The sequence below is a fragment of the Caretta caretta genome, chromosome 7 (assembly GCF_965140235.1).
Source record: "Caretta caretta isolate rCarCar2 chromosome 7, rCarCar1.hap1, whole genome shotgun sequence".
Taxonomy (NCBI): domain Eukaryota; kingdom Metazoa; phylum Chordata; order Testudines; family Cheloniidae; genus Caretta; species Caretta caretta.
In genome coordinates this window covers 109164935-109189739 of record NC_134212.1, presented here as the reverse complement: position 1 = coordinate 109189739, position 24805 = coordinate 109164935, and the positions used below count along the sequence as shown (strand labels likewise).

Below are 24805 nucleotides of genomic sequence, written 5' to 3'. Positions count from 1 at the left end.
TTAGTCTAAGGTGCCACAAGTACTCCTTTTCTTTTTACAAAAACAAAAGCATCTGCTTTGCACCGATCCTTTTAAACTCGCTATGTTAACTTTGCCTTCCTCCACCCCTTCCCAAAGCAGAGAAACTGTAGATTGGTGACCCACAACAAATCACTAGCTAAACAAAGTTTTGTTCTATTAGCCTGTCAGGCAAGGTTTTATCTTGGCAGTTCCCAAGGTTCTCATTTAAATCAGTTTTTGTCACAGCCACTAAGCGTGCAAAATGCAAAATGTCAAGATCTATATCCATATCTGTAAATAAAATATGAAAATTATGGAATCCATGACTAATGTGAAAACAATAACAAAACTGAGTCTGTAATCACAACCCTCCCCCTCTCCCACACCAAATAAAAGAGTAATCTATAAATTGATTACATCAGGCCAGCTTCAGGAATTTTTAATTAGTTCTTCTGATGGCTTTATCATCTTAGATTACTTTGACTGCCTTCTTCAAAACCCTGGAGTTAATCATCTCTTTTGGATTACTTTTAAGACTTCTGCCAACTGTGTAGGGGAAATAACACTACCCACATTTCAGCTTTAAATTTTGAGTTTGGCTCATTTTCATTCAAAAGTAAATCTTCTTCAGAGGCTTTAAACAGGTAATATATATTTACAAAGATTGTACTTGTTAATACAAATCCGCCAAAACTTTGTGGTGCAGAGAGGCAGCACAGGCCTTTAAGATAATTCTTGGACTACCTGTTCACTACAGTGAGTGACCAACCCTTCATTAATGTTTGCTTCCAAAATTCAGTAACTCACAATTTGTTTCCTACCTCGTAATGAGTTAGTGAGGTTCCACTACAACACGAACATTTATAAAGGAGAACTCTGGCTCCTGGAAATTGTTGGTGGGTATCTGGTTGAAATGCACAAACCAGCTTGATCTCTGAATTGCTTTCGATGGGTAAGGTGAGTAGAAAGGAGGGAAGATTTAAAAAATCTTGTTACTACAGTATCTCTTTCTAGTTTAAAGTATTAGAGACCAGGTCTGCAAACTGATACTATAGCTGCTCAGAAAGTAGCTGAAAGTGAAAACAAAGTGGAACAGTTCTCACTGGTTACCAGCTGCATTTCTGATTCTGTTGCAAAGAAATTAACTTTCAAATATCTCTTTTAAAAGCTCATATTTACAAGTCCTGTTTTCCACCACTATGATAGCTGATCTTATACGGAAATAGGATCCAGGAGCTTCTTGTCAAAATGGGAGCCAACTTTTCATGTCTTTGCACTTAGTTTTCTCTTTCTTTGGATTTGAAAACAAAAACGGAAAAAATTCTAAAAGTACAATTTGTGTGCATAAGCTTCTGCTTACAACAAACAAAAAACCTCAAAAACAAACACCTGCTTCCCCCGCAAAAAGCAAACAAACAAGAACCCACAACATAACCATGAATTTGTTACAGTGCAGAGTTTTTTAAGTAACTTTGGTCTAGTACTATTATACGCTAGAGGTGAAATGAGGTCAGGCTTGGGTCATTGTCTTAAAGGTCCCAGTTCAACAATCTGTCCCTAGTTAGTGAAACGCTTGTGTATTAAGGACTAGGGATAGCCGTCAAGTAAGACCTTCTGCTTAGTCAAGATTAAAATTCCCAGTGGAATGGCTCAAGTTACTTGAGAGACCACCTTACCTTGCATTGTGACCTTCCCTTGACAGCTGTTCCTCTGGAACTGTGGCACTGTCAGTCACCAAGAGTGAAACCTTTGTGTACAAGAAACAGAGCTTTCTCTGCTACTGGACTATGAATCTGGAATTCATTCGTGGAAGATAACCACATGACCATGAATTTTAGCACCTTCAGAGAACGATAGAAAAAGACACTTCTTCTTTACCCTAGACTTCCCCCCAGTTCCTACTGACAGGTGGAAAGAAATCTTGTATGTTTCATAATTTGGAATGGTGATGGACTGTAGGAATCCAGAGAGAAGCGTTATAACACAGGTAAACTGTGGTCTTGTAGTAGTAGTAATAATAAGAGCTACAGAGGCACCTGTAACAAGACTTACTGTATGTCACAGAAAATGGCATATCTAATGTCAAGGCTGAATCCCCACTCTGTCACCCCGTGTGCAGAAGGTGGGGGCTTGCAAGGATTCTAAAAATTAATACTTGCCACTCCAGGTTTGTATTAGACTCTCAAGGTTACAGCTTTTCTCTGACCTTGGCTTTATAAACGCTACCATCACCCAAATGCAAAAAAACAGCCGTGGACCCAGGAAGGAGCACTTGAGAATTCCTCCCTGTGGGGTACCCTCAAGCCCTTTCACCCCTCCCCCGGGGAAGTGCTGAGAAAGAAAACAAAGGAAATTAGCTGTTGCCACCAGCTAATCAAACAGCATATGCACAAACCTCTTAGGACACCAAAAATCCAATCCTGTTCTTAAAAAAGGTAAATTTTATTAAAAACAAAAAAGGAAGAAAATACATCTGGAACTTAGGCTTTTGCGATATTTTAAAAGAACAATTCCAAAAATCAAACACCCAAAATAGCTTTCTTGGGGGTTCAGCTTAACGGTTACAGCAAACAAAAGCATCTGGGGTTAGCACAGAGAAGTCCACAAGCCTTAAAAAATAAACCTAATCGCGTCTTCCTAAACATTCCTAATTTACTTACTTATTTGGTTTCAGGAACAGCTGTGTTAGTCTGTATTCGCAAAAAGAAAAGGAGTACTTGTGGCACCTTAGAGACTAACCAATTTATTTGAGCATGAGCTTTCGTGAGCTACAGCTCACTTCATCAGATGGAAGATGATGTCTGTCTGTATCTGTACAAGTTTCTTCATGCAGTTGATAGATTTCCACTCCATACGGCTAAATGCAGTGCCTTGCATAATGACAGGTTTCAGAGGAACAGCCGTGTTAGTCTGTATTCGCAAAAAGAAAAGGAGTACTTGTGGCACCTTAGAGACTAACCAATTTATTTGAGCATGAGCTTTCGTGAGCTACAGCTCACTTCATCACTTCATTTTACTTATTTGGGTTGTTAAAAGTAGTTCTAGATATGATCTGATGGTTTTCATATCTGGTTCAAACTTTACACAGCATTCCTGCTTATAGCATTGCTGCTCCGTGTCTCCTCCTCTGGAGAACAGACAAAGGGAAAGTTTCTTTCTCAATTTTAAAGTTCTGCCTTTCCATTGGCTCTTTTGGTCAGGTGCCCACTTCCTTTCCTTTATCTGGGGGACTTTTAACCCTTTACAAGTAAAGCAAGCAGAGAACAGCTACCAAGAGGGATTTTCCAGCTCACTGGCTGGCTGCGTGTCCATCAAAGGGAGCTTACCCCCTCCCCCCCCCGCACTTCATTTGTCACATCTAATGTTAAAATACAATAAACAATACTTTGTTCTTATAGCACTTTTATTTATGGATCTCAAAGCACTTCACAAAGGACGTCAGTGTCCTTATTCCCATTTTACAGATGAGAAAATTGAGTCAAAGGAAGACAATAACTTGTCCAAAGTTGAGTTGTGAGTAGAACCCAGGTTTCCTGAGTCTCAATCCAATGCACTATCCATTAGACCATGCTGCTTAGTTTAATGTGAAACATTCCTTCTTCGATTACTTTAAACTTTGATTTTGTATCACCTGTAAATGATCCTAATATGGGAATTTTAATTTTTAGCTTTTTGAAAAATATTTTAGTTTTTGAGCTATTGGTGTGTCAAAATTCTTCAAGATGATTTACCAATATATGCTCAGTGTGGTGTGGTGGTTTTTTAAAGACCCTTCATATAGAATGCGTATGCTAGCAGTAGGTTGTTTGACTCTGCTTGTGCCTTCACATCACCTCTTGGAAGTTTTGAACAATGAGCTCTAACTTCCCTAAAGTATAGGATATTGCTTGATGCTGTATATTTTTCTATGCTCGTGCGCTCTCTCTCACACACTCTCTCACACACACACAAAATTTTACTGGGTTACCTAATGTAATGGGAATAGCTAAAGCCAGGTTGGACCTGATTTTGAACTGTGGAATATTGCCTAGCCTGGCCTGTCAGACTTTCAGATTCCCTGTGCAAATTACTATTACTTCACAACTCCCCTGATGAGTTTGGTTCACTGTTTCCAGTACAGCATACCCACTGTTTTGTTAAATTTATGGTATTGGAAAACAAAATCCATTGGCATTTTTAATGCAATTGCTGATAATTTAAAATTTGAGCTAAGCTGAGTGGGAAAAGAATCATTTAAGTATCAGTTTGACATTAAGTTGTCACCTGCAAACACTAAACTTAATGATTTGTAAACACTGTTTAGTTTCTTTTTAAAACTTTTTGCATTATTAAGATGTATTATGTATCATTATTATAGTATGTTCTTTTCGTTCTTTTAAAGGCTGTTTTTCTAATTTGGGAGAAATTCTCTCGTAGAGAGGAGGATATTTAAAAGATATGGTAGAATTGATTGACATGTCTTTGTGGTAGCTGCTAAAGGAAGTATATGAGAATCTCTCAGTGAATCTAGATATCTTGCTTTTGTTATAAGCAAACTGACAAATAGCTCGAATTCTTGATGGCAGTGGAGTGAGGAATCTTTTGCCTTTTAGTTCTTACGTTATATCAAAGTGGCGTGCTCTCTTTTTTGAAGGCAGCTTTTAAGTTGTATTTAATAATGGAAAAATAATACAAAAATAAGTTTCAAAGTAGTCTTTGTTACAAGCTCTGGTCTTAGTTTGCAAAAGGTTTAAAAGAAAATTGAAGCTAGTGATCACTGTTGTTTTTAACTGGCAACGCAAAAAACTGTGTTGTCTTGATGATTAAACTGAAGTCATCTGAAGTGGGGAGGGAACAGAATTGGAATAAAAAGCTTACTATAGAAAACAGAAGTGCCAAATCTTATTTCCTCACAGTGTTCTGGATGAATGATTCTCTTTTCTGTGTGTCATGTTCCCTGGGATTATTTAGTACATAAAGTATTATTGTGATCCGTTGTTATTATCAGATACATTTGAAGCTGTAAGTGGAGACTTGAATAAAACATCTAACACACATTGCTTTATTCTACCATGAAGAGGATTTGTGGAGTTTTTCCTTGTCTGTAAAACTCTGGGAATAAGTGGTTTTCCTTAATCAAATAATTTCACCTCAGTGAGGTAGAAATGGTTTCAAAGGATGTTCTCTAAACTTCAAGAAAGTGTTCGTAAGCATGCATCTTGAGCATCTCACTTGAGGTACAAACTTACCTTCATACTTATTACTGTACTATGCTGGCTTGTGACAATGGCACCTTTTGGAAGGAGCTGGCTTTACATCATTCTAGCACTAATCATGCAGTTCAGGGTGATATGCCTACCCCCCAAATGGTAATCTCATTATATTCGTTATGCACCATGTCCCTATTGGATGAGTTGGATTTTATTTCATAGTCTATATCAAAGCATGGCTGGGATGTGTGTTGCGAGGGAGGGTGATAATTTTTGCTATTACATGATTGAGACTAAAGAGCGCCAGTAATTGCCATGGCATTCTCCTATTTTGGACACTTGGATGAGGCATGTTTCAATGATAAATATGCGAAAGTGAACAGGACTAGTTTTTACACTAAGCTTGTCTCATTAACTTGAGATTTACTGGGAATCCGTGAGGCTTGGATAGAAGTCACAAAACTGAGTTTCATCCAGAACAGTAATTAGTAGTGCTGATTAAGGTGTCAAGGGTTAGTAATTTATGTCTTTAGAATACTTTAGGATTGATGATGAAAACAGCTCTTTACGCTGTGCATTAGAAATTCCTGAAGAGTAAAGTGTTTTGTTTTTTAATGTAAGTGCTTCTATTGTTGCATTTCAGATTTTCTTATAAGCCTCAATTTTTCTTGCAGCCACTGATCTTCTTCTGGCTTGGAATCCTGTCTGTCTGGGCCTGGTAGAGGGAGTGATTGGGAAAGTTCAGCTTCATACAGGTATGATTTGTTTAAATATGTTTTGTATTGTAATGTGATTGCATAATAAAAAAGAAGCTTTGCAGTGTTCCGTGCACCAATCTGAAATGATCAATCCTCCATATCACTAGTGGGTAGAAAAGAGGATCTGAACCGTGGTGTTTTGTCCTCTTTTCCTGGTCTAGTTTCTTTCCGGATGGGAAGAATAGTCCTGGTAGAGTTTTCTGTAAATTTTGATGGAGGCAAATTATAGTCCTATATATAAATTATATATAGGAAACAGATTCTTGTCTAGGTTTCTAAGTTCACTGGCTGTACTGCTGTCTGGTTTGGGTAGCCATATTCAGCACTATGTCAACTAGAGTTGCTATGAGAAAGCTAAAAATGGTTGTCAGACCTGGAGACCTAGGTTCTTGGTGTAGCTCAGGGGTCTCAAACACATGGCCCGCAGGGTTATTTTCTGTGGCCCGCCAGCTCCCCGCGGTCTCTCTTCCTCCCCCAGTATTTACCTAGAGCGGCTCCGGTCCGGCGTGCACCGGGGGCAGGGCAGGCTCCCTCCCTGCCCCTGCGCCGCTCTGAGAAGCGGCCACGACCTGGGGGAGGGGGGGGAACAGGGGTCTGTATGTTGCCCTGGCCACTTCTCCAAGTACCTCCCCCAAAGCTCCCATTGGCTGGCCAATGGGAGCTTCGGGGGAGATACCTGGAGGAGTGGCTAAGGCAACACACAGACCTCTGTGTGGGGCCCCCCACTGCAGGTCCCGGCCACTTTCCGGAGTGGCGCAGGGGCAGGGGAGGCAGGCAGGGAGCCTGTCCTGCCCCCAGTGCACGCCGGGCCGGACACGCTCTCCCTCCCCCCCCCCCCCCGAACCCCTCCTGCATGCCGGCCACCTGCCCTGAGCCCCCTGACGCACCCTGACTGCCTGCCCTGAGACCCCCGGCACACACTGCACACCCCCTGCACCCCAACCCCCTGCTCTGGGTCCCCTGCTGCACCCTGCACTGCTCCTGCACACCCTGGGGGCAGGGTGGGAGCAGAGTTGGGGTGGGGATTTCAGGGAAGGGGTGGGAAGAGGCGGGGCAGGGGCGGGGCCTCATGGAAGGGGTGGAGTGGGGACGGGGCCAGGGCAGCGGAAGGGGGGTGGTCAGTGTTGCAGCCCTCGGACCAATGTACTCATGCGGCCCTAGTGGTCGTTTGAGACCCCTGGTGTAGCTGAGTTGACCTGGACTACAATATGCATTTTTTGTGGGATGGGAGTGGAGAGGGGAAGCTTCAGATTGTAGTACCTCATCTGCCATCAATTGGAGAAGTGTTTCTCCCAGAATGATGAATGGAATCACTTTATTCTGTCAAAAATGTGTGTAAGAGTTTGATCATAAAAATACATCGGTCCACTAGCACCTATGGTACTCCAGGCATATCTGGATAAATGCTATTCTAGTGTGATTGGGTGAAATGAATAGCATCAGAAAACTTTACGTAACAGTTAGGAAATATGTAAGATGAGGAAGCTGCTCAGACATCTTAAAATCTGAGCCATATGGAAGGTTTGTGTAGCCAAGCCCTGAGACAGTTGTGGTAGGTAAGGAGTTACTGTTGGCTCATGAATGAGGCTGATGGGATAAAAATTAGGTGGGGCGGAATCGGGGAGGAATTCCCTCTTCAGTATGTTTTTCCTGAGTGAGTTCCAAAACGCATTTCTTCTCATGTTCCTCCTTCAAATGCTTGCTTTTGCAAGCCAATGTAGGAGAATTTAGGCAAGCTGGCTCTCATTAGTGGAATGTCTCCCATGGACACAGACTGGCAGCTATGTGGTACAGTAATACAAAATTCAGATCAGCATTAATTAGGTTCCTGATAATTTTGTTTTTTCCTGATAGCCTTGTAGTAATAATCCTTGTCATCTAGTTCTCCATCAAAACTTTTCCCCAGTGAACCAGTGTGTCATACTCCTGTCAAAATATTATTAAGCGCTGAAATGGCTGTGAATTATTTTCATCTGTCTCCACTGATGACCAGTTGCCACAAGACTCACAAATTCCTTTCCCAGTAGGATAGTTTACTTAACTAAGTTGAGCGCTCTTTTTCTTAGCAAAGAAAGAAATCGTGGATAATTGCAAATTCTGGTTAAAGTTTCCTATGTCATTTCCTTCTTTTGGTGGAAACACAGAACATGACTTTCCTACAAATACCCTGAACCATGAATGAAAACTAGTACCTCACCTTGATGATCACTTTTGATGAGCTATTACCAGCAGGAGAGTGAGTTTGTGTGTGTGTGGGGGTGGGGGGTGAGAAAACCTGGATTTGTGCAGGAAATGGCCCACCTTGATTATCATACACATTGTGAAGAGAGTTGTCACTTTGGATGGGCTATTACCAGCAGGAGAGTGAGTTTGTGTGTATGTGTGTGTGGGGGGGGGGGGGGGCGGAGGGTGAGAAAACCTGGATTTGTGCTGGAAATGGCCCAACTTGATGATCACTTTAGATAAACTATTACCAGCAGGACAGTGGGGCGGGAGGAGGTATTGTTTCATGGTGTCTGTGTGTATATAATGTCTCCTGCAGTTTCCACGGTATGCATCCGATGAAGTGAGCTGTAGCTCACAAAAGCTCATGCTCAAATAAATTGGTTAGTCTCTAAGGTGCCACAAGTACTCCTTTTCTTTAGTACCTCACCAACTCCAATTTACAACTACAGCTTGCAAATTCTTGACAGACTGGACAATGAAATGCAGATTATAACTTAAAATGCAAAAACATCACAATGAACGTGTGTTCTGACTTCACTCTATTCTCTGTTTAGGAGAGTCTCTATCCTGATAGTGGTCTGGATAAAAGTGCATTGTTAAAACTGTGTGGGGAAAGCTTGCATAGCTTCTGTTTACATTATTTCTTGTTCTCAATGCTATTTTTAGATTTTCATGAGTGCTTAACGCAGCATTTAAGAGTGATTTTTTGGCAACATGGTCTATGTAGGTAAAGTTTCAAATAAGTTACAGAACACTAGGATAGATTAAGTGGTAAAATGGATCAGACTCTTGCTATCTGTCAAAATAAGAAACGGATACGCTGCAGTATTAGAGATGCCAGTGCTGTTACAGGGCAAGAGCGCAGGAAATGCTGCTGCCTGCGTTGGGATGATGGATGTACAGCTATGGAGAGTGGGTGAAGAAATCTCTAATCCCTATTTCAGATAAATATTCTAGACTTTTATTTTCCTTAAAATTGATTTAGTTAATCTTCTTTTAAACTAGGGAAAAATTGATGTGGGGATCAAAATAGTTATTGCCTATTTGTTTGAATTATTTTGAATTGACATTTGGTTTATTAAGGGTCAAAATGCTATTTTCATGCTATCACTTCAGGCTGGCTTATTTTTATTTGTGCTTAATGTTTGCATTTATATGTATCCAAGTGTAAGGGGACTGTTGCCCCCTTACTAACATTCAGTGGGGGTGTTTTAGTTGCTAGCTTCCAATACTAAAAAGGGGGAAGGGTCGATGGGGAATCAGGACCCTGAGACTGACAGCCCCCAGGAACAATGGGGAGAGGCCAGTGCTCCAGGTCAGCCTGAATGACAGGGCGAGCAGGCTAATCAGGGAGTCAGGAGGCCGGGGAGGTCCCGTCCTCCGTGTGAACTGGATTTGCCTAGGTCAGACAGAGGGGGCTGAGCTAAGGAGAAAGCAGGGGCCCAAGCTAAGCTGCGGAGCAGAGCTGTGCCAGATCCAGAGGGACCAGAAAAGCCTCCCAGAGAGAGCAGACCCTGTCCTGGGAGCAGAGCTTCAGCCCCAAAGCCAGAGGCACAGCCCAGAGAGGGTAGACTTGCCCTGGGAGCAGAGCTGCCGCAACCAGAGCCAGAGGGGCCAGAAAAGCAGCCCACGAAGCAGGTGAGTGCTGGGAGCAGAGTCACAGAAGCAGCCTGCAGAGCAGACCTGTCCTGGGAGCAGAGCTCCAGCAACCAGAGCCAGAGGGGCCAAAGAAGCCGGCCAGGGAGCTGGAGGCAGAACAGCAGCAGTAGTGCAGAGACAGAGTGGTGGAGCTGGGGCTGGAGCAGTTTGGAGCTGGGTGCGGTGAGCAGCTGGGGAGACCAAGGGGGATCCTGGGCAGCAGGCCCAGCACAGGGAGACGCCTCAGCCAAGAGGCTCTGCAGGCCAGGCTTGGATCATAACCCCGATAGGGTGGGGGCGACACTGGGAAGAAGGGTCCTACCACTTAGAGCCTGAGAGCGTGTGGTCACCACCAGATCAAGTGTCCAACCCACAGCATCCCTGCAGCAAAGCCAGGGCCTGAGAAGGCGGCCTGGGACTTACAAGGAACAGAATGTGAACTGCCCTGACATTTCAGAGACACTGTTTGTGATGTTCCCTGCCACAGAGTGGGTTGATGTGTTTCCTTTAACCTTTCCCATTTTTTCTTATTCTTTTTAAAATTAATTGTTGATTAAATAACTTGCATTTGCTTTAACTTGTATGTAATGGTCAGTGGGTCAGAGAAGTGCCCAGTGCAGAGAGAGTACCCTGGAGTGGGGACACCCTAGCCCCTGTCCTAGGTGACCACAGCAGGGTTGGGGGTCGAGCCCCCCAGGAATCCTGGACCCAGCCTTGTTGGGGTTACGAGGACTCTGCCAGACAGGAGAGTGGAAGGGGAGTCTTCAAGGGCAGGGAGGCCACTGGGTATAGGAAGTGGGAGTGAGGTCTCAGATCCTTTCGCTAGCCCACTTCACCGGGGTAGTGCAGAAGCCAGGAAAGTTATCCACAATAGCGGGACTGTTCCCCCACTTACACAAGCAAGTTAGATATATCCTAAAATATTGGCTGACAATATGGGAGGGGGATGTCTTTGACAGTTGAACCTCTTACACAACTCAAAGATCTCTGACATGGAGTTTCTGGCCCCCCTTAAGGGTCTTACATTGTTGCTAAGGCTTAGCAATGGCGCTCTCTCTGGAACTAGTAAACATAGGCCAGAGAGGCTGCTAGACAGCATTAATGCTCCATCATCGAGGGGTTGAGTTTGCTGCCTCGGCTTCAAACGTTATGTCCAAGGGTGGATCCTGAATAGCCCAAAATGGCATAACAGCATGTTGCATTGCTGCTGGACAGCTGAAACCCTACATTTAATTCCTTATTTATACAAAGAGGAAATGAGTTTGTGAGGTTCACCAATTATATGTATACATTTTGAGGTGAGAATACACTTATCCCAAAGCACAATATTTTTGTTGAGCTTTCTCTATCAAAAAGAACATATTGCTCTTTTGTCGAGAAATACAGATGACCAGATTTGGTATGTGACTAATAACAAAGTTAGAAGAAAACACTAATTACCTCAAAAGAAAAATGTGGAAGTAGAATGGCAACAAATGCAAGAGTTTTTTAATCTTTCCAAAAGTGACATAGAATATGAAGATGGAAGTTGTAACTATCCTATGAAAAAAAAGGTGAAGGTAACGTTAAACAAAGTTGTTAATGGGTTGAGAAGTTAGTGAGCCATTTTAAGAGGATTAGCCATTGCTTAAGAATTACTGCAATGATCAGTTTAAAGAATTCCTTAGCGTGTTAATAAAACCCATGGTGGGTTTTAAATAAAACATTGCTTTGATTGTAAATTTGAAACAAAAGATGTAACTTGTACTAGCTTGTATCTATCTTATACTAGCTAACTTGTGGAATTGTATTCTTAGGCTCATGGATAATTAGCTTATGGGTTAAAAGAAAAGGAGTACTTGTGGCACCTTAGAGACTAACAAATTTATTTGAGCATAAGCTTTCGTGAGCTACAGCTGTTGCATCCGATGAAGTGAGCTGTAACTCACGAAAGCTTATGCGCAAATAAATTTTAGTCTCTAAGGTGCCACAAGTACTCCTTTTCTTTTTGCGAATACAGACTAACGCGGCTGCTACTCTGAAACCTAGCTTATCGGTTGATACCCATATGTAACTGAAATTTGAGTGTTACTTGTCATAGAAGAGTTTAGTAGTGCTTTATAAAGGATTTGAAATGTCATCATTTTGATCTGTTGGTGCTAGTGTGGGTGTGCAACTCAGTAGCTGTAAATTTTTAGCCCCAATCACAAGTCAAAGCTATAAATGATGGAACTGTTCCAGAAATGCCTGTTCGTTTTGTTTTTTCAGTTGGGACACTTCCACTAAATTCTGTAATGGTGAGAATAAACATTCTTCTCAAAATCTGTCCTTTAGTACCTGCTGTAACTAATAGGTATTTCAAGCTCTGTTTCATTATCTTTGGTTTAATATTTAACTAATTAGCAATGTTGTACATGTAATATATATGTTTAAAAAAAAAGTTAGGAGAACTTTGATTAAGGCTTTCATTGTTAAGAAAAAATGACTGTCTTTCTGTGACACCCAGTCTTCATTTCTAGGATTTGACATGCATTTAAAATAGCAGCATACACTTGTTTGTTGTATTTAATAGTAACATCACTAATAGCTTAAACATCCCTAAGTAGTAGTAGTTTTCCAAAGGGGATCCCTTTTAGTTCTGCAACCCTTTCATAGGCTGATTCTTATGCAGATTGAGCTAGATGGGACATTCTGGTGTTAGTTTCTGTGCTGGTCTATACAGACAGCAATCGAGCCCTTCATTATACATACATTTTGAAGCTGCAGGCTATTACATGTGCTCTAAAGTCATTTTGCTGTTACTTAAGTGCTGTTTTATGAAATTGGTGAGGGGCAACGTCATCAGAGTTCTCTCTAAACAAGCAGAACGATGCTCTCGCTCTCAGTTGCTCTGTTGAAGTGAAATCCCTGTAGGACTGATGTCTGGCTTTGTTGGATGCAATCTGTGGCCCCTAACCTTGTCAAACAATGTGCGTCTTTGCTGGTAACTCAAGTCAGAAGCCATAAAACCAGCAGGAGAAATTTCTGAAGCAGTCTGTGATGGACCTTCCATTCAGAACGTTCTTTTCTTAGAGCTCTGCCACAAACTATGAACAGGTATGGACGGTCTCCATCAGATATGCTCCTGTTGGACTGGAGCAGAGACCTACTATAAGCTTTTCAATCAGTCATCTTTTACTAGTGATCATTAAGCGAAGACAGAGGTTGGATTATTCTGATGGTGCCAGCTTGTACCAGGTAATAATGGTTGAGATCTCCCCCTGAATACCTTACAGGAACTTGCATATTATCTATCCGTGTCTGTAGACCTTTTAACTTAGGAATAGTCTAAATCCGGGATTGGCAACCTTTGGCATGTGGCCCATCAGGGAAATCCACTGGCCGGCCGGGACAGTTTGTTTACCTGCAGCATCCCCAGGTTTGGCCGATCGCAGCTCCCATTGGCTGCGGTTCGCTGTTCCAGGCCAATGGGGGCTGCAGGAAGTGGCGGCCAGCACATCCCTCGCCCCAAGCCGCTTCTCACAGTCCCCATTGGCCTGGAACGGCGAACCGTGGCCAGTGGGAGCTGCGATTGGCTGAACCTGCAGACGCTGCAGGTAAACAAACCATCCCGGCCTGCCAGTGGATTTCCCTGACACGCCGCATGCCAAAGTTTGCCAATCCCTGGTCTAAATCCAGAGTAATTTTGCCTTCTTATTTTGATTATGGGACATGACTACTTCTGACTTTACTTGTTCTGCAAGAGTGCAGAGCATCTTTCTGCAATCCAGGAAATGACAATAAAATAATGCGTCTGGAGATGAAGATGCCTTTTCCCTATGGGCAGAAGATAACTATAACCGTTGGAGCTGTGCACTCTGTCCTTTCATCCGTTCTGGGCTATTTATGATACCTGAAGACTCTCACCCTTTCCATATTGCCTATGAAAGTATACATTTCTGCAGTCTCATTCCACCTTCCAGTTGACAACTATAAAATCTTCAGCAATTTCACGATCATGAGTGTCCTTAAAAGACAGAATAATCTCTCTAGTCAAAGAACCTGTTCCAGTGTGGTATTTTTAACCCAGTGCTGAGAAGGTTAGTGGATACACCTTTTGAATCTTTGGAAGAGTGCTTTTTATTCCATCAGGAACAAAGTTGTTCTGTATCCTCATCTAATTTTTTTTCCCCCCCTTGAATGTCTTTTTTTTCTACTCAAAATAGGCTATTAATCTTTTGGCTTCTTTCCAAAACCTCATTCTTGTGATGGGGAAACGAAGCTTCATACCCTAGACCTTGCGCTTTAAGCATGTGTTTGAGCAGAACTAAGTCATTTATAAAATAACCTAAGTTTTTTGTAAGCTTTGGCAATCAGTGTTAGCAGATTGGTGCTGCCATTGGAAGCCTCTCAAAACGGATTAGGGTAAACTACAGCTAGGATAATCTGAAAGTTTTAAGATGAAGACGGCATTGATGACCTGCTCTGTAACATTTCTGTCAGAGAAACCTGAGGGTTGCTACTTTTTTATGCCTTTTATGCAGCCCTGCTCTGCATATGGCATCTAAATCTGTTGTTGGGTTTGGGAGGGCAGTTCTGTAATCTTTGTTTAATTGGGACTCCTCAATCCACTTCCCTGGAAGTTGTTATACTAGCCGGAATCCACAAGTGGAATATGCAGAATCCAATTCTGAGAGATTTACCAGTAAATGCTGTTGCCAGCATGTTCACCTTCCTGCCTTCTCCTCTTCCTAAGAGTTCTGATCTCTTAATGATGTTGGGGTTTAGTGGAAGTCCCCTGCTTGCAGGAAGAGCAGCCAGTTGGAGCTAGCTGGTGGGGGTGTCAGGGTTCCTTCCCCACTCTGAACTCTAGGGTACAGATGTGGGGACCTGCATGAAAGACCCCCTAAGCTTATTCTTACTAGCTTAGGTTAAAAACTTCCTCAAGGTACAAACTTTGCCTGGTCCTTGAACAGTATGCTGCCACCACCAAGCGTTTTAAACAAAGAACAGGGAAAGAGACCACTTGGAGACATCTTCCTCCAAAATATCCCCCCAAGCCCTACACACCCTCTTTCCTGAGGAGGCTTGAGAATAATATCGTAACCAATTTGTTACAAAATCATCAAAGACCCAAACCCCTAGATCTTGGAACAATGGAAAAATCAGTCAGGTTCTTAAAAGAAGGATTTTATTTAAAAAAAAAAAAAAAAAAAAAGAGAGAGAGAGGTAAAAATCATCCCTGTAAAATTAGGATGGAAAATACTTTACAGGGTATTCAGATTCAAAACACCGAGGATCCCCCTCTGGGCAAAACCTTAAAGTTACAGAAAACAGGAATAAACCTCCCTCTTAACACAGGGAAAATTCACATTAAACAAAAGAGAAACTAATCCGCCTTGCCTGGCTTACCTATACTGGTTGCAATATTGGAGACTTGGATTAGGATGGGTTGGAGAAGATGGATTTCTGTCTGGCCTCTCTGTCCCAAGAGAGAACAACCCTGTAAACAAAGAGCACAAACAAACCCCCACCCCACCAAGGATTTGAAAGTACCTTGTCCCCTTATTGGTCCTTTGGGTCAGGTGCCGGCCAGGTTAGCTGAGCTTCTTAACCCTTTACAGGTAACAGGATGTTGCCTCTGGCCAGGAGGGATTTTATAGCACTGTATACAGAAAGGTGGTTACCCTTCCCTTTATATTTATGACGGGCTTGGAACCAGGGTGGACCGGCAGCCTACCATCAGCTCCCCACTCCCCTAAGCTCCCTGTGCGGCAGCTGCCCAGCAGGCTATCAATTGCTGGCAGTTCAGCTGTCCCTCCCCGCACTGCTGTGTGCTACTCGTGCACTCTGCCTTGGAGCTGCTCCCGGGAGCCTCCTGCTTGCTGTGTAAGAGTGGGGGGAGAGGGGTGCTAATGTCAGGGTGTCCCCCTCCCCCCTGTTCTTTTACCTTATCTCCATAGAGTGGGGGTGGGGGCATGACAGGGCTCAGGACAGAGGGAGCTTGCCGGCAGCCGCTGCTGTCTCACCTTGCTGATCTACTTAAAAAGGCAATGTACTTAGTGGAGTCAGTGTACTTAAAGGGGCAATGCACATCTCTCTCTCACACACATACACGGTGTGTCTCTCTCTGCCATGCTGTCTCCCCTCCCTCTGTTTGTGCTGCCTTAGAGTGTGAGGTGACATTAACAACGATGTGTTAACCCTTGAGGGCTCAGCTGAGTACTAGTCATCATTTAGCAGTAAGGCATTCCCTGGGAAATATTCTACCCTCTGATTCCACCGCCACACTCATTGCTGTGTACAGTATTAAGTTGTTTAAAACTTATACTGTGTGTGTGTGTGTGTGTGTATATATATATATATGCATACACACAATATAGTCTTTTGTCTGGCAAAAGAAATTTCCCTGGAACTAATCCCCCTATTGACATTAATTCTTATGGGGAAATTGGGTTCGCTTAACATCGTTTTGCTTAAAGTAGCATTTTTCAGAAACATAACTAAAACATTAAGTTAATTTATTTTCAGAGGTGTTGAGCACCTGCAGTTTCTTTTGGAATGAAAGATTTGGGTGCTTGGAGGGGAGTGAAGGGAATAAAACTTTTGGCATACACTGAGAAGGAATGAATTGACTTCATCCGGAAATGATTCATATAACCAATCTCAGCATTGTGTATCTGAATCAAATCAATATGGACAATCTATTCTATTATGATCACCACTTTTACAAAACGATGATAAACTTTGTACAAAGTACACCTTGTGAGGTATCATTTGAAAAGTTATAATCTGCTGAATATAATTATCCTGTTAAAATATGTATTGTAACACTTCATGCAAAATTATAAGCTTCTACTGCATGATTGTTACTGAAATATGTTGTAATTCTGGGTAACACCCACAGACCAGTTTTTCAGAGACAAAGGCACACTAGCATCCCAGACAGGTGTTAAAGGGCCATCACCTACTTAAGCAGACATCCCCCAGCAAGGGGGAGATGTAAACAAGAAATTTACATTACATCCCAGGAATGTTTCAAACCTCACATCCACAAGAGACAGCTTGTTCCCTACATCCCAGCAGGGAGTAATCCTTGAAGGGAGAGGGATATAAATATAAGAGACGGTGACCTCCAACTCACCTCTTGTCCTCCCATGTCTCTGCTCATGACCTCAACTACTCATTACTCTTTTTGGTAACCAATCCTGATTTTTATGGATCATCACTTATAATCACTTAAAATCTATTTTTCTATAGTTAATAAAATTATTTTAGTTTTATTTTAACCTCTCTGTTTGGATTAAAGTGTGTTGGAAACTCCATTTAGGATAACAAAGCTGCTGCATATATCATTTCCTTTAATTAAATGCTGGAGTTTCTGTGAGCTTGCATTGTTCAGAAGTGTGCTGGTCAGTACAAGTTGCACATTTCTTGGGGAACAAGGTTGAGACTAAGAATTTTTGGGTGTTGCCCTGTATGTAATTCATGAGTGACTGGTCGGAGTGCTCATGTATTTAGCTGGGAGTGAATTTGCATGCTGAAGGCTGTGTGAGCAGGCCAGGTGTGGCTGTTCTGACAGCAAAGCAGTGTAAAAGGCGCCCTAGGGTGCCACTGAGTTAAGGGGACACTGCTGTTCAACAGTCCGGATTGTACCCTAGGGAATGTCTGTATTTGTTCAAGAGGTTTGTTTTCCTGTTTTGCTGAAAATCTTTCACACATTAAAACTCTTGGTAACATGGTCTTTGTCTCTTTGTGGTTTTTGAGCCCTATTTCTGTCATGTTTCTTGGTAGTCTATTTCTTTGTCCTTTTAGTAAAAGAGAAACTAAAACACTGAGTGTCACTGAGCAGGTAATGGGGAGAAGAGGTTGTAGAAAGTCTTATTAAAAGCCGGGGAGGGTTTGTAACAAGTAACTCATATGCATATTCGAGGACATGAATATAAATTCTGATAACCTTGAAAATGTTGGCAGATAGCCATTTCACATTATATGTATGTTTTGTGATCTTGCATGTGTTGGTGCTTCATCCTTTAATAATAGAAAATTTCCTTTGCAGGGGAAGCTTCAGTGAGTATCCCCTGCTTTGCATATTACTCCTGCGGGAATTCTGCGCCAAAAAATTAAAATTGCACAATATTTTAAAATTCTGAATTTTGTTTGTCAAAATTGTACTATATAATCATGCCAGTTTCAATTATTTTGGTAATTTATTTCAAAATACCTGTCAGCAAGTATGTCTGTAACAATACAGACACACCCAAAAATTCCCCCAGGAGTCGAGAGTTAAACCCCTATGACAACCCAGTTCCTGTTTCTCTGCCCCCCACCCCCACAAAGCCCAGCTGGGTGGCCAGACACTCTCTCTCCTCCGGCCCAGAGACTCACACCCACTATCCCCCAAAGGCCAGCTGCAGGTCCCCCCCAACCCAGACACTCACACCCCCTACCATCCCAGAGCCCTTCCTGCATGCCGCCGCCTCCTTTCTTCAGGGCATGCTGGGAACTGCAACTGCTGGTAACCCTCCAGTGCCCTCCCCCTCCCCTTGGCCATGTCTTCTATTTGAGAGCTGGGCTATGCCAGATCCAGCGGCCCCTAGTGGCGGCCAACATGTCTGCAGCCCATTTCTGTGGGGGGGAGGAAATTCTGCTGACACAACACTAATTTCTGCAAAATTCTGCATTGAGCAGTGATGCAGAATTCCCCCCCAGGAGTAACATGTGTAGGTCACATAAACTTAAAATATCAAAGAATTTTACCTGTGGGGTGGATTGTTACATAAGCTATGAATTTCACCCAAAAGAAAATAAAAAACTGGCTTCATCTTGTCTTTAAAATACATCAGCAGTAACAAGTAATCAAAGGGATACTATTTAGGGTAAAAAACCTTAAATTGAGCGGTCAGTATTATACCAGTTGGCTTTGTGTTGCTGTAGAGGTGCCTTATACTTTCCCACCACTTTTTTTTTTGAGTTAGGCTTTTCTCCTAAATCTGTGATTTGTGTTTATTTTTTGAAAGATTATTACTGTGAACTCCTAAGTGGTAGCCTGACAGTTCCAGCTGGCTCTTGTGCCCACTACAACCTCTATCTCCCCATTCTATGTACTTTGGTTCTTAACTGTGCTCATTAATGTGGTATTGGACTGTGCCCTATCACTTCCTTTCTGAAATATTAACTTCTAATTCTTTCACTGTTTTTTAAAAAATGTCCATTACAATAGCACTGAGTAGTTGCAATCAGTTTTGTTACAAGCACATATAAAAATAGACTGTACCCTGAGAGCTTGCAAGTATAAGTACAAGTATATAATAAATTACCAAAATAATTGAAACTGGCATGATTATATAGTACAAAATTAAGTACTTGCAAGTACAAGTATAAGCAAGATTACTAGAAATAATTTTGGCTTTTGTGTAGGTCACAAATTGTTGAGTCTCAAAAGCTGAGAAATGTCCCTTCTGCGTTTACCTTTTAGAGATTCTTTAACCAGGTCTCCATTACACTTTTCTGTGCAATCCTTAATAATCACCTGTGTTTTCAGAAATAGCTTCTATAGCACAGAATATGTATGAGTTGCTGTAGAGAAACCAGTAGAATGAAGGAAAAAAAAAAGTAAATGGCTAGAGTGAGCTGAAATGTGGATAAAAGATGTTTTTTTCTGATATAGCAGGGTATATTGCTTTGAATATTCTATTGCTTCAGCGGGCCATTTCAACATAAGAGCTGAGCCCGTCTTTCAGCACAATCATGTGGGGTTGGAGGAGCTGTTTAAATGCAGTTCTCCTGTTGGTCAGTGATCTCTCTGATTGGTTTTATTAAAGGGTTTCTATCTGTATTTCTGGGGAGGATATGGGGAGACTCTTTTGATTTATGGCAGGGATTGGGGTAATGGAGATTTGTATTGACTTATCCTAGACTTGTAGAGGATGCTCCATTTTGTCTGTGACCTTAAGTACTTTGTGTGGGAAGGCCCTATGGGGAGGAGAGTAATATTTGCAATTTCTGAAGCCCAATACCTACCTGCCCCTCCAAAGCTATTTCTGGAATACTAAATGGTTTTGGTGGATAGAAGCATCCTTTAATTCATCTGTCTGACTACTTTTCTGATGTGAACTTTGCTATGCTTATCCATGTGTTTCTGATTGCCAGAGTGGATTATTTTAATGCACTTTACTTGGGGCTTCCCTTGAAGACCACTTGGAAACTGTGGTTAGAAGATGGTATAGTGGCCTGCTTCAGTAGGAAGGCTGATCATGAGTAGTACACTACACCAGTGCTGTGCAGATTTCACTCATGTTGAACACACCCTGACTTGCACCTGAAGGAGGTCTACAGTCAGTGAAAAGATATATCAAATATCCCTCAGTGCTACCAGTCCAGATAAAATTGTAATTAGCCATTGCATAGTCTTTATAGTATGTAAATAGTTAACCAGCTGAATGCAGCAGAATAATTATCCCAGCAGATGTGAAGGTTCATGTCTGCTTTCACTGAAAGTTAATAGCTGAACCTAGTGGTGTTTCTGGTATTCATGTTAGAAGATGAGAATATATAAAAGTTGAAGTAGGCATGGCTTGGGAAGGGTGCCCCGTAAGATAAGATGGATGAAGTGCCGGAAAGCTCTTTGAGTTAATGTTGTACATCTCATTAGCAGAGCTGGTTGGGAAATTTTTTTGAAGAAATGCTTTTTGTTGTTTGTTGGAAAATGTTGACTTGTTGAAACCAAAAAACTTGTGAAAAGATATCTCGTATCTTCAACAGGACATGACTACCTCTACCTCCACCTCCACCCAATCAAAAGCATAGGTAGAAATTTGCAAGAAATAAAATATGCATCATTTTGGCACTTAACAAGGAATTTGCTATTTAGCTCAGACAACAATCCCAATGTGACAAAAATAAGGAGGTGGCAATATTTTCTGAGCAAACTCAAGCAGCAGTGTTCATAGAGGTAGGCCATGTGATTGCAGGTTTAGGACTTGTAATACTATAGCAATGTCACCTTGTCAAGGGGAGAAAAGTGTGACTAGACAGTATGCATAATGTGTTACTTGAGATGTTGCTGTACACTGAGTGTTTTAGGAAGTGTTAGAAAAACACTTAAGTGGTACTGGCTGGTAGTTGGAGCAAAAATCTGAACTAAATTCCTGTTATAGTGAAGAATCTGAAGTGGTAGGTTATTTTAACAGATACAGTGCTTTAAATTAGCTGTTGCCATCTGTTCTTCCCTAGCTGCTTATGCAGAAACCCCACAATAATTAAATCCAGTGAAAAATGAGGCAGATGACTAAAATGTACACTTCTAAAATGACAAGAAGTTGTGATTTCCCTGAAGGCGGGAGTTAGCGTGTGTACATGAGTAAGAAACAATTCCAATCAAATGTGTTGTTCAAAAGCTGTTTTAGGAAACTGTTCTTACTTTATCCATAAGAGCACACATCCATTTTAGGGATTCCTTATTACAGTTGCAAGCAATATCTGAATAATTGAGAGCCTTTCCTGGCCATTGTTCTGGTTTTTCCTCCAGGTCATACTTTATCTGCATAATCACTTCCTGATCGGCATTCTCATCTTGCCCTGAGATTTAAGCGTCATTTCTATTATTTTGGCTCAGGGATCAGAATTACAGTACAAGCATTTTTTTTTTCAATGCACCCAAGCATGTTTTCTGTACACATTTTGCACCTTAATTGTCTGCATCCTTGCTTTTAACAATAGAGCTAAGTAAATTAATCTCTTTAGTTCTTGTTCAGCATTATAGGAGGCTTTATACTCCATTGTGCGGTAAATGGAATGGGGAATGGCCAAAATATCACTCTTGACTTTGTTAAGCTTGCTACTTCTTTGAGTGCTTGTTCATGTCAAGTCCAATCAGGTGTGTGCGCGCTGCATGCACGACAGCCAGAAGATTTTTCCCCTAGCAGCATACGTAAGTCGTGCCTTCATGGCGCCCAATATAGGGCCCTGCCGACCTATCACCCCCTCAGTTTCTTCTTACCGTCAGTGATGGCTAGCTGGAACTTCCCTTGCTCTTGCTTTTGCAAGAACATTTAGCAGTGTCCTGTTATTTGTATATAGTTAGTAGTAGTTTTTTGTTTTTGATAGTAGTAGTAGTCTAAGTTTTTGTTGTGGGGGGTTACCTCCCCACCTCCCTGTTTCTCCCCCACAGCCGAGGTATGCATCGGTCGCCGGGATTCAAACCATGTGAAATCTGTGGAAAGTTGATGCCAAAAAGTGACTGCACACTTCTTGTTTGAAGTGCCTTGGCGAGAGTCACCAAAAGGACAAATGCTGCATTTGTAAAGGGTTTCAGCCGAGGACCCTCAAGGATCGTGAACAGAGACTCAGTCCTATCCTCATGGACGCAGTCCTCTGCCCACAATCCGACCTCGGGTCAGCAGAGCCCGTGCCAGTTGCTGCCTCCTCCGTGTGCAGCGCACCGGTGCCAATGCTGTGCGAGTCGGCTCCTTGAAAGGAGACTAAGGACTCCCGGCACCGACACAGCGCCAAACATAAGACTTTAGTAGGCGCCGATCTGTATCTCTGATGCCCAGAAGAAAAAGAAGCAGGAAAGAGGGCGCTCTCCCCTACTAAATCTGAGACAGGAGCAGGGAGACCTCAACTCACTCAGCCTACTTCAGGCCCAGCAGCTCCAAGGGGCTTGTCAACTCCTGCCCCACAACGGGTCAAGTTGACTTCATCCCACTACTGCTCTCCGGACCATCAGGGCTGGGACATTCAACTCCCCTCCCACTCCGGAGACTTTTGAGGCAGCCCAGGACCTCATCTGCCTGACGCCTCTGCCTTCTTCAGGGAGGGAAGAGGCACTGGTGTTAGCCAGGCCACCTAGTCCATCTAGAGGCAAGCTGGCTATGATGTCACGCTGCTCCTCATCTCTGGCGTGCCACTTCCAAGCACTGGTCACCCCCCCGGGGGAACCACATGAGTCCCCAGAGGCTCAGCACTGCTGTTCAGCACCACCAGTATCGCACCTCCGTGGTCTTTTTTCGGAGACCTCTGAGGCAGAGTCCTATTGTTTGGATAGGTCCAGCAGCAGCAGGTCTAGATCTAGGTGACATGGCCAGCCTCCTCTGGTGCCGTGGCCACCTCAATGGCAACAACCCACTCAGTGGCCCTTTTGGACTCCCTGGGCTTACCATCAGGTCCAGGGTCAGAGCCAGGCATCGAGATCTAGATCAGCGTCGATCGCGTTGGCATCTGTCGCCCCTGCACAGCTACTGGCATTGGATCCATCTTCAGTGATGACTCCTGCCTGCTGCTTTGGGTTCTGCACTGATGATCCCGGTGCCAACGGCGCTGATGATCCCAGCACCAGCAGCCTCTGCTCCATCAGCACGCTAGCCCCATGAGCATCGCAACCCCCTGGGCGCCGAGGGCAGTGACCAGGGCCAAGGGCCAGTGTTTTCGTCTTCGTCCTACCCAGATGAGGCCGTTGCAGGCATGTCAACGGCCCTGGCTTTGGAGGACAGCAGGGTTCTACAACAGTTGTTGCGCAGGGTGGCCCAGAACCTGGGGATCCAGGCAGAGGAAGTGGTAGAGGATGCGGATCCCATGGTGGATATCCTTTCCCCCTCTGGACCTTCGCATATTGCGCTGCCACTTATTAAAACTATAAGTGAAACCACAAAAACTTTATGGCCTCCTTGCCCCCCACAACAAGGAGGAATGAAAGACACTATTTCATCCCCTCAAAGGGGTACGAGCACTTGAAAACTCACCCTCCACCTGACTCCCTGGTGGTGAATTCTGCAAACCAAAGGGAGCACCAGGGGTTTTAGGGACCCTCACCTAAAAACCAGGAGCCAAAAAGGTTGACTTATTCGGGAGGAAAGTCTACTCCATCGTTGGTTTGCAGCTATGAATTGCAAACCAACAGGCCATCATTAGGAGATACTCCTTTAACACCTGCAGAACGATGGCCAAGTTTTCTGAGCTGTTACCATCAGTCTTCCATTCTGAATTAAAGGCCTTGGTGGAGGAAGGCAAACTCATTTCTAGGGCCTCCTTGCATGTGGCTCTTGATGATGTGGATGCGGCCGCCCATACAAAGACTATGGGGGTGGCCATGAGGAGGTTCTCTTGGCTCCAGGTCTCTGGACTACCTAACAGAGTCCAGCAGACTATCCAAGACCTGCTCTTTGAAGGTCAGGCTTTGTTTTCTGAAAAGACAGACAGAAGACTGCACAGTTTAAAAGATTCGAGAACTATCCTCAAGTCCCTCGGTATACACATCCGCACCACACAATGCAGGCATTTCAGGAGACAACCTCCTCTGCAGTTTTACCGGCAAAACCGACAGGACAGTTCCCAGAGAAGCAATAGGAGCGGCAGGAAGAGGCCGCACCTGTCCTCAGGCCAGGGCTCTGGCCATACCAAGCCTTCTGGGGGCCAGAAACAGGCCTTTTGAAGGCACGCATGAGGATGGCGTACAATATTGAGAACTGGATCTACCCCACCTTACCTTCTCGTCCCGATTATCCCCTTTCTGCCATGCATGGTCCCGTATCACTTCGGACCGCTGGGTACTCCACACAGGAGAGAGGGGATACTCCATCCAATTCTGTGCCCTCCTATGACCCTTCCCTGTTCCTCTTCAGGGACCCCTCTCATGAGCAACTCCTTATACAGGAAGTGCACTAGATTCTTTTGCTAGGGGTAGTGGAAGAGGTTCCTCAGGAGCAGAAGGGCAAGGGCTTCTATTTCCGGTATTTCCTAATACCGAAAGCCAAAGGCGGGCTCAGGCCCATCCTAGCTCTGCGAGAATTCAACAAGTTCATGAAGAAACTCAAATTCCGCATGGTCTCTTTGGCCTCCGTCATCCCTTCACTGGATCCAGGAGACTGGTATGCTGCCCTCGACTTGAAGGACGCTTACTTTCACATAGTAATAACTCCGTCCCATAGAAAATACCTCAGGTTTATGGTGAACAAGACCTACTACCAGTGCACAGTCCTTCCGTTCTCCCTGTCAGCGGCACCTCAAGTATTCACCAGGTGCATGGCAGTTGTGGGC

General features: G+C 43.4%; 1 protein-coding gene across 1 annotated transcript in view; it reads left to right on the top strand.

Annotated features, from left to right (window-relative positions):
• INPP5F (inositol polyphosphate-5-phosphatase F) overlaps positions 1-24805 on the top strand; it is a 117511-nt gene that overhangs the window by 38952 nt on the left and 53754 nt on the right. The window contains exon 2 of the mRNA XM_048857655.2: positions 5864-5944. Coding sequence (XP_048713612.2) covers positions 5864-5944 — 81 coding nt within the window. The remainder of the gene's footprint in view (positions 1-5863; positions 5945-24805) is intronic.